The sequence below is a fragment of the Emydura macquarii genome, unplaced genomic scaffold (genome assembly GCF_026122565.2).
Source record: "Emydura macquarii macquarii isolate MOO-44397 ecotype Brisbane River unplaced genomic scaffold, CSIRO-AGI_Emac_v2 contig_1119, whole genome shotgun sequence".
Taxonomy (NCBI): Eukaryota; Metazoa; Chordata; order Testudines; family Chelidae; genus Emydura; species Emydura macquarii.
The window spans coordinates 19,854,544-19,868,994 of NW_027131256.1; the positions used below are offsets into that span (position 1 = coordinate 19,854,544).

At 40.6% G+C, this 14,451-nt stretch overlaps 1 protein-coding gene across 2 annotated transcripts in view; it reads left to right on the top strand.

The window, feature by feature from the left end:
- Positions 1 to 14,451, top strand: part of CRYBG3 (crystallin beta-gamma domain containing 3) — a 122,232-nt gene that overhangs the window by 100,555 nt on the left and 7,226 nt on the right. For both annotated transcript variants that reach the window (XM_067546259.1, XM_067546258.1), the window contains exons 18-20: positions 4,085 to 4,224; positions 8,598 to 8,721; positions 12,620 to 12,778. In XM_067546259.1, the coding sequence (XP_067402360.1) occupies positions 4,085 to 4,224; positions 8,598 to 8,721; positions 12,620 to 12,778 (423 nt within the window). The remainder of the gene's footprint in view (positions 1 to 4,084; positions 4,225 to 8,597; positions 8,722 to 12,619; positions 12,779 to 14,451) is intronic.

Here is a 14,451-nt window from a genome sequence, read left to right on the forward strand (position 1 = left end):
TATTAAGCCACATTGTTTAAGACAGCAACTTTTTCCTCTTTGCTCTTTATTTTTGTAACCAAATCAATTGATTCTATGTTAGAGTTTCACTAGAAAGGTATTGATTCTTGCTTTCTCCTACGGCTCTCCATCTAATAAATGCTAATAAATACATTAAATGACTGCACTGGGTAAACTTGCAGATTGGGACTGTGAAATATCCAGCAAGCTTTCTTAGGGCAGCCACATTTGAATAACTTTTTTGAGATGCCTGAGGATTGGAGACCTTTTGGCTCCTAACAACTGTCAAACAGTTTCCTGCCCTGACTTTTAACATAGAAATGGCCATGCTGAATCAGACCAGTGGTCCATCTAGTCCAGTGTCCTGGCTCTGATTGACTGGTACCAGATACTTAGAGGAAAGTGCAAGGAAAACCCTGATCTGGGGAGTTGTGGAATAACTTGCCCACAGGACAAGTTTCTTCCCAGTCCCCATTAGTTAGAGGTTGACTTATGCCCTGAAGCATGAGTTCATATCCCTCCTATAAATTTAGTAGTTTTTCTTAATATTGTAACTTTGAATATCCTTGTTATCCATATAAATGTACAGCCGCATTTAAATCTTGCTAAACTTTTGGCCTCAGTATTGTCTTGTGGCAATGAGCTCCACAGGCTAGTTGTGCATTCTGTGAACCTCTGAACTGTAATTACACAGTGATGTAGGTTTGGAAGCACTCCATAGGCCTCTGACACAATAAAATATTTTTTCAAATTTGAGGCACAGCCAGGAATATAGCAAAAATATTTTAAAAATTGTATTAGCTGGTCATGTTGTAGGCCAAACCACCATGAGCTAACATGATTTTAAGTGTTAAACTGTGTCTACACTTGGTGCTAAGTGGTGTTTAAGAATATGTTAACTCCTTTTTAAAAAGCACCTTTTTTCTTATCAGTTCCTCATCTAGACAGACTCACAGTTCAACATGATTGTGAGTCTCAACTCTCTCTTCAGATAAAGCAGGGGTGTCAAACATACGGGCTGCATGTGGCCCGCAAACCGTTTTTTTGTGGCCCGCAGCCCCTGGAAACACCGCCGAAGAGGGGAGGACGCGACGAGTTTTGACGGCGGCAGCTCCGATTCCATGACCTGCCGCCGCAAAGAGTCGCCACCTCCTCCCCTTTTCTGCGACAGGAAAGGGGAGGAGGTGGGGAGTTTTTTCGGTGGCGTGGATAGCACCGGGAGTTGCCGCTGAAAAGGGGCTGCTGCCACGCCGCCGAAAAAGGGAAGATGCCCCGAAATATTTGGCGGAGGGTATTGCTCCTAGGTATGGCCCAGCTCAGGTACAATTTATTGAAATGTGGCCCGCCATCATCAGCGATTTTGACACCCCTGAGATAAAGACTTAAATTGAGAGAGTAGAATTGTTGCAGACTTTGTGGCTAGATGTGCGCTGTCTATTGCTGAGTCTCACCTTCACTAACCCTAAAATTAACTATTGAAATAAAGAACATTCTCCACCCCATCCACCCCCACGTTTTCCTGCCTCTTATCAGAGGAGTGGTAGGTGGCATAGGAAGATGAATGACATTTCATAATAAGGACATTACATCTTTAAATCTCATTTGGGATTTGGAAACTTCAAGCTGAAAAACCTTTCAAAGCTCTCTCAGGATTGGTAACGTAGATTCTCCTCATTTTGAGATGCTTGGCAAACTTTTCTCTCATCACGTGCAATACCTCTAAAAGTGCTACACAGTACTAGTTAGCAGACGGAAGCAGTTCCCTGAGGTGCAGGTTGAACAGTCAAATACCAAGTGTGGTGAGTCAGTGCCCATGAATTCATAAGGCCTGAATCACAATTGAGGTCTTGCGAAATATATGTCACTAGCAGTTCTTAATAAATGTACCTCCTTGGTTCATGATGTTTATATCCTCTTAATAACAGGATGGACGTAAATGTTAATGTTAGATGTTTGTGTCTGGTTTGTGCATCTTCCAACTCTTAGGCCATGTCTTCACTGCGGGGAAAAAAGGGTGTGTTTTTTGCATCAAGAAAACAATCTCTATGTATATCCTGGTGAAGACAAGACACAGATGATTTTTACCTGGATGTAGCTAATTGAGATCAATTCTATACCCTGCCCTAGAGTTTCCTTGACTAAATACATCGAAGTAAAAACTCTAACATCCTTGGTCTCCACTAGGCTTTTGCATTGAGCTATCTAATATGATGCAAAAACATGTCGTTGTTGCAGTGAAAATACAGCTTTCTTATTTGTGAAGTAGTACTATTTATGTTCTTCAGATTTCATCCCTATACCTCATTTCAAATAACTGTTTTGATCTGATCTGGAGTCAGTAGTGCCAAGAGCTTACGAAAAGAAATTAAAAATGTTAGCTGAAAGGTTTTGAATTGAAGTGATTCCTGATTACTTGAATTTTTCTGGACCTTTTGAAGGAAAAAATTCAAATTCTTGATTAAAAAAAAATCCACAGTTCTGCAGCATATTTCTTTGTTCAGCATTTAGGACCAGATTTTCAACAGTATTTAGGGACAGAAGAACAAGTAGATATCTAGAGGAATTTTCAGCACCTATCATGCTTAGGCACCTTACTTTCTATTTGAAATCAATGGAGGTTACATGCTTAACCTGCTTAAGTGCTTTTGAAATTCCCACTAGGTGCCTATCTGCATTTTTAGGAGCCAAAATACCTTAAAAAATTCGGGTATTAGCATCCAGACCAACAGCTGCTGATGTCAATGGCAAAGTTAATAGATCCCAGATGTTCTCCGTGACAGGGTCTGCAGGGGGCAACCTGGACTGTGGGATCACTGAGCCCTCTCAAACACACTAACCCGGGTTGCCTCTCACATGTGATGCTGATATCAAGCTACAAACCTTTGGCAGGTATTGTACTTACACAGACATCCACAGGCAGCGACACATCCAACTGAGTTACATGAATGACCTCCCAGCCACTCATGACCAACAATAGAAAGGCTTCAGCCAATTCCCCCAGCTCCCCAGCCATTGTACCGTCTTGCACTGGTTAGAAGCCGTTAAGTAGTTCATCACTCCCTCAGGATGAAGGTGGACACACACGAACCTTTGTAAACTGAGCTGAGATTTCCCAAGCACTTCAACCAAAAAAACACTGTTTTAGGTAAAATATTAAACAGATTTATTAACTACAGAAAAACTGATTTTAAGTGATTATAAGTAGCAGGCACAGAGATCAAAGTTGATTACTTAAGAAACAAAAGTAAATTCGCAGTCTAAGTTTTGCAAACTAAGTGGGATTTGAATCAAGTGGTGTCTCATGCTGACAGATGGTACAAACTGGTTTCTGTTCCTCAATATACAGACTTTTCCAGCCTTGGACCATCTTTCCCCAATTCAAAGTCTGTTTCTTCCAGACCTTCTTCCAGGTGTCGAGATAGGATTGGGTGAGAGAGGCCAAATGATGATGTCACTTCCCCTCTTTTATAATTTCTTCCAGCATGTTGGAAAGATCTTTGCTGAGATGTGGGGGTCAGGCAGCCCCCATTGGACAGGTAGTTTCCACTGCCTATGTGCTCTCTCTCCGAAGTCTCCAGGGGATAGTGGATTGGATGTTGATGAACCATTAATCGCCTATCTGGCTATTGATGACTTCGTTATAACTGAAAGGATGGTTATGGGTGTTCCCCACCTCACAATGTATTTCAGTAACACATATGGCAATATTTCATAACTTCACATACAATGATAGTACGTACAATCCAACAGATATTAATGTTCAGTAGAACACAACTTTTAAAATGATACCTCAAAAGGCATGCTTTGTACAAAACACACCATAATCCTATCACAGTGGTGCATATGGGAGTTGAGGGTGCTACTTTGAGGTACAGAGTGTCACGTGCTTCTTTGACAAATATAAACTCCTTGGAAAGTTTATGATCCAAATAAAAAAGCTAAATTGCTGATAAATGTTCACACTAAAATAAGACCAGAACCACAGAGAGGTTAAAAGCTAAAATAAATAAATGAGGATCCAGAGTAGCAAGCCAACAAGGTGCAATTAGGCTGTCTTAAGTAACTATAACTACCTCTTTCCTAGGTTTTTGCTGAACCTTCCATCAGTCTGTTTGCCCTGGAATGTTGCGAGGGTAGAGAGTTGTACTTCCAAGAAGCTGTCAATTCTGTTCTGAACAAGGACCTTCACTTTTACACCCAGTCTGTATGGGTGAGAAGCGGATTGTGAGTATGGTAGAAATATTACAGAAGCAGCATTTGTATTGTCCTTCCAATTGCCTTCCTATGTAATGAGTTTGCTATGTTTTCTTTTGGTTGTGTGTGACAAAATCTGGACTATCCTAAAAATTTGGGGGAAATGAATACTGGAACTCATTTGTTCCTGGATCTGAACGGGATACAAATGGGATCTGGTCAGTAAGGTGCTACAAGAACCTGCCTTTTTATCTGCTTAAAAAATCAAACAGTAAACAATAAGGTGTTGAGCAGGACCAACCCAGGAGCAAAAAGTAAACCATTTTTAGACTCCCACGAGAAGCATCTTACTTCCATGAAGTGACCCTTTCTCCAGTGTCCCCAGCTTCTCCTTGCCATCAGAAAACTCCAAATACCCTCTATCCTGGCTATGCTTTGGGGCTTGGATTCAAAAACCTCCACCAGTCCCCTTTTTTGCACAGCATCCCGCGTAGCTACTGAGCTGTGCTGGAGATTGGTGGCTAAGAATCGTATCCAGCGTTGGGCATGCAACAGATATCTTCCTTTTTTATTTTTTAAGTTAATCTTCAGCTCATCTTCCTGCATTCTCTTCATATTCATATGAGCAGGTTGTCCTCTGAGCTGCCTTTGTACAGTTTGACGTCACTGTTAGAGACCCCTAAAGCTAATTCCAAAGAATGAATTTAGACCTCCATTTTTCTTTCATTACCATGTGTAATGTACACGTATGTGTTTTAATGCAGTATTTTAAAAATAACACTGTTCTGATCCCATAAGTTCAATCACCAGAGAGAATTGTCACTTTTAGGGAGTAACGGTATAGGTGGGACCCCTACCAGTGCTGAGCATCTCTCAACTTTTTATTCTGTATCTGTACACCTAAGACTATGGGATTCTAATCCACCACTAGACTGCATGGTTATACGATGAATAAATAGTTATGACAGAAATCGATGGTGTTGTAAGGCTGCTCCTGCCCTTCTGTTGGCTCTGCTGTGTGGGGTAGGCTTAGAGCTTAGTCAGTGCTAAGTTGGCCATTGGTATAAAGTTGTTCCCCACTTCAAACAAAATGACATTAATGTGCTTTTTACAGGAAAATTAAGGTAAAGTGTCTCTGATTTGATGAGTAAAATCCTCACTCTCTGTAATCCCTCCTGTGATCCAGCCATTACCCCGTCCTTAACCCTCAAAGAGAATTCAGAGGATCATCTTCATATGGCCTGAAGCTCTTACAGTACTATGAAAGGACTGGGAGTGGCATTGGATTGCCCTCATTGAAATGCACAGCCTTATTTTTCACATAACCAGTTTTTGCAAAGTTGGTTAATGATTGAACTTGCTTTCTGAGAGATTTAAGTGGGTGTTACCAGTGGCTGTAGATCTGTGGTGAGTATAAACTGCCTCAAACAGCTTTGCCATTGGGTTTACTTCTGGTCTTCAACATCACTGCCATTCCAGTCCTCAGCCCTTAGAAAATAGGGATCATTTGCTGCTGTTGTGAGGTAGTTTAGATGCCAGGGACAAACAGCAGCAAGGTTTGAGATTGAGAATAACAAATGAATTTTACTTGTGACCTAAGCCAGTTTTAGCCTGAGGCCATTGGAGAAGAAAGCCTAGTATTGCGTGCATTTGCCACCTAGCTGCTAACATTTCATTTTAAATGTGAACGTACACATATTCCTACATCTCTGAAGTTATCATGATTTGCCATGGACCAGCATAAAGGAGTGTCCTTTCCCTTACGGATCTGCTCACAGGGGATAGTTTGTGGGCTTCCTCTGCCTCACGTTTGGGAGGGGGAGGGGGAATATTAAATCTTCCACCTCGTGAGGATTGGCTGGGATGGGAGGCCAAGGCCCATACAAGGGAGCAACAGGGTGGGTAAGGAGCACTAACCTTCCCTCTCACTCCTTACTGTTGCGGCGGTATTAGCAGACTCTCTACATCTGGGAAGAGTCAGGGCAGATAGCCCTGGGTGAGTCTCCCCAGGGCTAGGTCAGGGTTGGAAAGGAATTCCTTCTCCTCCCCACCCCCAGCAGTTTTGACTGAGCTGCTGGAGGTTTTTCACCTTTTTCTGAACATCTTGCAGTATCTCTGGGTCAAGGGGCATAATCACCCCCAGGAAATGGAGCAGTCACTAAGAATTGAGGGGATAGGCATTGGACAATTTATAGGGCTTTCATTAGGATTCCTTCTGGCTTGTTTGTCTCAAGAGTCTATGCAGCAAGTGTTAGGCTTTTCTTATCCTGTTGTCCCAAAGTGGTTTAAAAACTCAGTAAAACTGCAGCAGAGGCCTTTGAACCATAAAAGTGACGAGAGATTTATTTTATTGGCAACACCCACAGTTGACGCTGACATTGTCATCACATTCAGTTTTGATCAGCTGTTAGAACTCTTTCAGGTGTGCCAGGTCACAGAAGGTCATCCTAGCTCTTTGTGCTAACAAAATGCTCAGGGCAGGTCTACGCTACAAATTTGCATCGACACCACTGTGCTGCTGAAACACTTCTGGTGAAGACGCTCTAAGCCGACAGGAGAAAGCTCTCCTGTCATCTTAATAAATCCATCTCCGCAAGAGGCAGTAGCTATGTCAATGGCGGAAGAAGCTCTCCCACCAACATAGCGCTGTCTAACCCAGCACTTAGATGGATATAACTACATCACTCAGTGACGTGCATTATTCACACCCTAAGCGATGTAGTTATACAAAAGTAATTATATAGTGTAGACTAGCGATGCAATCTAAGCGACAGTTTATGTCCAAGAGCAAGACACAGATACGTCTCTGCAGCTGTGTGAGGCAAATATGTATGTCCATTGCACGAGAATGGATTGAAAAAGAAGCTTAAGTCTGTGTTCTCTTAATCCTACTTGAATGTGCACCTTTGTTTGTGAATTCCTTTGGCTGAGGTCTGCGTCATCTGAGCGTCAGGATTAATCGCTTTGCACTGATTTCCTCATGAGCACAGAACTGTAGCCTCATGTGCTCTATTGAATACCAAAGGTAAGCGCTGTGGCTTACAATTCACATTCTCTTGTTTATTGCACACAGGAGCAGGTCCCCTTTAGTCATGTTGTTATTACAAAAAAAATCTTCTTTCCCTCGCTCCTGGCTTTTATGCACTAAAACGATGTTTTGATAATAGACACTGCATTTAAATTGAGACTGTTATGGACTGCTAAGAGTGTGCAGTGATTCTGCCTGAATGCATTGCAAAAAAAAAAAAAATTGTCAGCGATATGTAAAAATGAAAAGGAACAACTATTGTAACTGTTGTCAGTCTTATTTGAATAGCTGTTAGTTGGGTCTTATGGGGGCTTTGAGCCCTTTGAGGCTTATACACAAACGTGTATACTTTCTCCAAAGTATGTACAGTAAGAAAGGCAAATTATGGACACTAGAACTCTGTGCAGACTTGCTGTCTCCTATTCGTAACAGAGCAAAATAAAAAATTTTCATCACACTTCAAGCAGCTGACCTGTAAAATAGAAAATGTGGTAAAAATAGTGCATGCTTTATGTTCAGATTAGCTCCCTAGAAGAACTTGGAGGACTCACATTAAAGGTTCATAGGCCACAAAAGAACATCCCTTATAGATCCCAGATGTGAATAAATGTGATACTTGAAGATACAGATTGCATGCAACACTGTAATGTGTGTAGATTGGATGGTGTAGAGTGGTGGAGCAACTTGTGTGTTGCTCTTGGTATATTTTGAAGATGGTATTCCAGTACAGGTATAAATGGTAGCAGTGATGTGCTATGCTTCTATACTTAGTAATACTATGGTTGAAAATATGTTTTCACTGTATCAGATCCTATTGCAGCAGTTTGTAACTTTCTGAAAGTTAGTTAGGATTAAATTTCTCATGCTGTTCTTATTCCAGTGGTGCAGTTTAGTATAACCTTGTTTGGCTCTTTGTAGTTTGTTTCACATCTTGACATAGTTGGTGTAAAATCCTGTTTTGCCCTCTGATAACTAAATTTGTGGCTGTGAGATGTGGTGCAAAGCTGTTCTCAATGCTCCCGGGGGGTAACTTGTGTAATGCAGCCGTCCCATGCACATGCCCGTTAAACCTGAATACACCATCCATGTCTACAGATGGATTTTTTTAATCTTTATGTGACCAGGTCAAAAGTTTAAAATAGTTTCCAGGTTTCATATTAATATTAGGGAATACAAAAGAGAGCTTGATACAGAAGACAGCTCTTAACCCACTTTAGGAACTCTGTGTATTTGGCACAGTAATATAAATACAGTGTAATACTATTAGGGAAAGCTTTTGGGTTTTAAAATATAGTATTAGGTATCATTTATGTAGCTTTGTTTTGCCATATTTAGTGTCTAGCATGTAAGGGTTTTGTTTTCTATCTTTATTCAGGTGGATTGCATATGAAGGAGGAAATTTCTCAGGTAAACAAATTCTGCTAGAACCCAGCAAGATTTCAAACTGGACTGAATTCAGTGGCTGGAAAGTAATTGGCTCCCTTCGTCCTATGAAGCAGGTACTGTAGGAAAAAGTGTTTTGGGAATAAGCCCTTTTTCACTCCTTTTAAAAAAAAAATTAATACATAAGTATCAACTGAGAAATCTGACCAAAGCCTGATCCTGTTGAAGCTAATGAGAGTTCTGCCACTGATTTCAATGGGATCAGCATTTGACCCTTGAAATTGGGTCATGGTGTGGACTAATAGGCCCTATCAAAAATCATTCAAGACAAAGGGAACCATTCCATTGACTGCAGTAAACTCTGGATTGGACCTATAGAGAGGAGTAGACTTAGACTCATTTAAAGACTTCAAGTTACAGAGAATCCACCATTTGCACTAGTTTAAACCAGCAAGTAACCCATGCTCTTTTCTACTGAGAGAAATTTTTAGTTGACTTAATAAAAACTGAAGGTTTGTTAAAGCTTCTAACTTAATGTCTCCTTTAGGTTCTGTACTGTTTCCAGTTTTCATTGTATAGTTTGATTGATTGGCATCCTTTTGTCTGTGAGAGAGGGTGGAAATTGCAGCCTATGATGTAGATCGTTTGCAATGTCTCATGTGACTTAAATAGTCCAATCCGAGATTTGCATAATCTTTCACAGTTATATGTGTGTCGTGGTTGGCAGCTGCTTACTTCCTACAAGCTCTTTTCTCTTCAAGCTGTAAGAGCCACATTCTATCATGGACTTTGATGCCCTGATGGAGATGATGGCGCCACTTTTTACGATAACTTGCCAGGGTTTCTCATCGATCAGAATCAATTCCAAATTCCTTTATATCTCGCTTGCATATGTCTTTATAGTGAAGCTTGGGATGTCCTGTTGTTCTTTTTCCCTCTGATAGCTCCCCATATAGTATGTCCTTAGGCAGGCATCCATTCTCCAACCTGCAGATGGCCCAGCCAGCAGTCGTCTTTGCTTAAGCAGGGCTGTTACACATGGTACATTTGCCCTTTGAAGAACCTCTGTATTGGTAAGTTTATCTTGCCATTTGATGTTGAGGATACAGCATAAAGAATGTATATGGAAGCTGTTTAACCTTTTCTCCTGATGAGCGTAAGTTGTCAGTGTTTCCCCACCATACATGAGAGTGCTGAGGACGCAAACTTGGTATAGTAGCATTTTGCTCTTGATGGTAAGCTGTGAGTTGTTCTATGCTTTCTTAGTTAGTCTACCAAATGTGGTGGTAGGCTTTCCAATGCGAACATTTAATTCTTCATTCAGTGAGAGGTTGGTCACTGCAGAACCTAAATAGCTGAACTTTTGAACTGCTTCTAGCTGGTTTGCATTTAAGGTGATTAAAGGATCTTGTGGAACCCCCTGTCCTAATACAACCATTTTCTTAATGCTGATGGTGAGAGCAAATGTCTTACAAGCATTTGAAAGATAGTCCATGAGTTCTTGTAGTAGATCTTCATCACGGGCTATAAGGGTGGCAGCAGCAGCAAATAGAAGTTCCCTGATTAGCACCTTTTTTACTTTAGTCTTTGCCTTAAGTCATGAGAGATTGAAGAGTTTCCTGTCTGATCTTTCACTCCATCTTTCACATCCTTAAATGCACAGTTCAAAGGTACCAAGAAAAAGATTCCAAAAAGTGTAGAGGCAAGAACACATCCTTGCTTCGCTCTGCTTTTCATCACAAAGCTGTCTGAAGTAGACCCATCAAACTGGACATTTGCTCTCATGTTGTCATGAGATGAACATAAAGACTTAACAAGGTTGATGGACATCCTATCTTTTCTAGTATTGCTAGTAGACCTGCTCTGCTGACTATGTCAAATGTTTTGGTTAGGTCCACAAAGGCAATGTACAATGGTCAGTTGTGCTCTCTGCACTTTTCTTGAAGTAGACACAGAGAAAATATCATATCTATAGTTGGTCTTCCAGCCCTGAATCCGCACTGTGATTCAGGATAGACACGATTCATGAGCTGTTGTAGGCACACTAAGATGACTATTGTGAAAGCTTTTTCTGCTACACTTAGTAGCAATATACCCCTGTAGTTGTTACAGTCGCCCTTTTCGCCTTTGTTTTTATAGTGATGATGTTTGCATCAAGCATCTCTTGTGGCACCTCACCCTCATTTAGGTAGCAACTGATTGAGATATGGTGATAGTAGGCTTTCTTTCCTGCTCTTAAAAATTTCCATTGGGATGCTATCTTTTCCAGGAGCCTTGCCACTTGATAGCAAATCAGTGGCCTTGCTTAGTTCTTCTAGAGTGGGCTCCACATCTAGCTCTGGTATGATCTGTAGAGTTGGTATATGATCCAGTGATTCTCTGGTGATCGATCGATCTATCTTGTGCATGTAGTTCTGAATAATGTCAACCCAGCAAGACAGCCGCTTACTTTTATCTGTAATATTTTCACCACTTTGCGATTTAAGAGGGGCAAACTAATTGACAGTGGGGCCTAGAGCTTTCTTCAGGCCATCATATATGACTTTGAGATTTCCTGTATCTGAAGCGCTGTGAAGACACCACAGTACGTTAATGTAAGTACGTCGACAGGAGATACGTAAGCTACAAGCTATACAACGTAGCTTGCGTATCTCCCGTCAACCACTGTTGCCAGTGTAGACCAGCCCTGTCTCTTCTTGGGCGGGAGGATAGGTCTTTTGAGAATACCTCCATTTTCTACCCCACAATCTTTAGAGTGCTAACACCCATCTCTAGCCAAGGAGAGCTGAACACTGTATAGGCTGTTGGTGTTTATCAAGAGCACTGGTCAAAAGGGTTTGTTTGAGAGCGGTGTGAGCCACTCCCTTCCCCTAGGCACCGGGCTTGCTTGCCCCATAGACCTGCTGTTGGATAGTTGATCCGGACTCATACTGTTTGTTAAACTTACAGCCTTTCACTTGAGAAATATCATATTCTACTTTCATATCACTTGCATTTCAGCATTTGCAGAGCTGCCAAGTCAATTCTGTTGCCATCACAGCGGCTCCAAGCAATGTCACAAGATGCTATTTTTTTTAATGCTGTCTTTTTATGTATGCATGTGAATCTGCATGGGTAGCTAAAGGGTGTGCATATTTGTCTAGCTGCCTGTGTCTTTGGTCTAGGATATGATCTGGTCCCAAAAGAGAGTGGGACAATATTGCAAAAAAAAAAACCTGTGGCTTGTTTGCTTATATTTTTCTGCCTTTTCATTGATTTGAAACAGAGCAAAATCACTCCAAGTTTTCAACTTAATAATTAGTAAAAAGATAGTGAAACGTGTCTGAAGTGACTATTACTTAATGGATGGACAAAAATTATTTGCTTACAGGCTTTATAATGAAGATTCTCTCTAATGGTGGGGCATAATTGTGTACGTATTTGCAGATACTTTAGGGTGGACTCTTTAAGGCAGGAATTTAATGTGTGATGTCTTGTTTAGATTTCAGTTTTTATAAAAATCCCAGGAGGAATTTTTTGAGCAGCTTTGAATTTCCTTATAATCCACAATGCACTGTACTGGCTCTGTTTCATTGGCCCTGAGGTAGGCCATGGAGGAACTGTTTCTTAAGCTAAAATCTTTCAATAATGGCTCTGCAGACTTCCCCTATAATTTTTTTTAATGAGCTAAGCGGTGATACCAGTTCAGTGCCCTATTTATTTTGTGTATGTGTGTGTTCATGAGCAAAAAAGGATGTGAACACACAAATTAGATGTCCGCATCATTGTTGCTTGTGGCTATCCATCTCCCATACCTCGTCTCGTTCAACTCTTTTTATAGCATGTTCTTTTGTACCCCACACCAACTTCCCAATCTGTCTGAAACTGAATATGTACAAGACATTTTGAAATGGAAAATAAGTTGAAGGGAAACTGCTGTAAGAATGCTAGTTATGGGGGAGCTGGTGGGAAGATTTGCTCACACCTGGTTATACAACATGTACAGTATAATGGTGCATTTCTAACTCTTGTCAGCCGGCAGTTTACTTCAGAATAAAGAACCAAGCCCAGGATAAATACTTGACAGTCACTGGAAACCTACTAGATGCAAGAACTACTTCAGTGTGTGTTTCTCCATACAATGGCAAGAATACCCAAATTTGGCACTACTGGCATGGACTCTTCAAATCCAAGGTGAGTTATTGAATGTTGGAAGTGCCGTGTATAAACCCACCTTCTTTGTCTTGACTTTGAGCCATTTTTCATGGTCCCCTTCCACATCCCTAGAATAGCCTTCCTCTCCTCTTGCACATTTCTTCCATCAGAAAGTCGCTTAAAACCCACTTCCTTCTATCACTGATTCCGTTCACTCTGTCTGCTCCCACGCCTGAACCTTACACTTTACTTCTTTGTATTGTCTGTGTCTAAATTAGACAGAAATTCCTCAGAGCAGGAAGCAAGTCATCTTTATAAAGCACAGTGCAAGCGCCTTGGTTGCTACATAAATTTTAAAAAGTTGTTTTAAAAAAATCCCCCCAAAGACTTTTAACCCTGTGCAGTTTTTTAAACAAACTTCTTTACCTGAAAACATGCTGGAAAGTTAAAGGTGCACTTGCTCTGAGTATGTGATATAGTCACTTCTTGTGTAAATGTCTGTGCATTGAGATGAAAATGTACCCCTAGAAATGTTAGAAAGCAAAACACAATGGGGAAACAGACGGTGTTGTATCGGTTAGGTGTGTTTTATGTCCCCCATTATCTGAGCGCCTCATAATCTTTAATGTGTTTATCCTCAGAACACCTCCCTTAGGTAGGGAAATGCTGTTATCCCCATTTCATAGATGGGGATCTGAAGCACAACAAAACAAAGTAACTTGCCCAGAGTCAGACAGGAAGTCTATGGTGGAGGAGTGGGTCTTGGACCTGGGTTTCCAGAGCCTTAACCAATGGGCACCTCCTTCCTCATTTTGCTTTGCTTGTGTAATAGTCACATGATGACAGTATTATCTCAATAAAAACTGTATAAATTGTATTAATCCATACAATGAAAATTATATAAATTGAATGGAAGGAGGAAAAACTACAGTCTTGGTGCTTAGGTGTGCTGTTTAGACACAACTCTGAGTGGGGCCCGATGCAGAGTTGCAGGTCCCCAGAAAGTGCTTCTAATGAATTCTGGCTTGGGGAGACCAGATCCCTTGCACATGGGTTGCTCCAAGAGGAGAGTGCTGCTCCTGTGCTGAATAAAAATAAATTATTTTTAAAAATTTAAATAGGATTTTTGGTTTAAATTAAATACTGGTCTGTTTTTTAAAACTATCCACCTATTTAAGCTCTGAACTTATTGTGATCTCTTAAAATAATTTAAATAAAATATGCAGTGATATTAAGCAATAGATATTTGCTGACTAGTTTACATAAGTCAAATACTAAACTGGTGGAAGTCACTGACTCAGCATTTGGAACCAGAGTTTACTGAAGTGCTAAACCAGCTTTTGACAGCAGTAGCCTCTTATGCAGGTGCAGAGAGAATATTTTCTTCTTAGTGGTTTATTCAGATAGTTCAGGTCAGTGACTGGTTCATTCAAAGTTAAACCAATTGGAAATTCAAAAAACAGGAACGCTTGTGTTCCTCTTCCAATCTATGAATAAAAACTAGGTGTGAGAGGATGAGCTCTACTAGTTCTAAAATCTTGAAGGACATGGTGACTCAAAACAATCTGTTTAGTTCACTCGCTACAGATAATACGTCCTTTGTTTAATAAATCAGTTTGTTTTAAATTCAAAACATGTTTTGATAATCTTTCTTTTTCCATATGTATCCAACACATTTAAGATAGTTTTATTTTGTTTTTAAAAATGCTGTC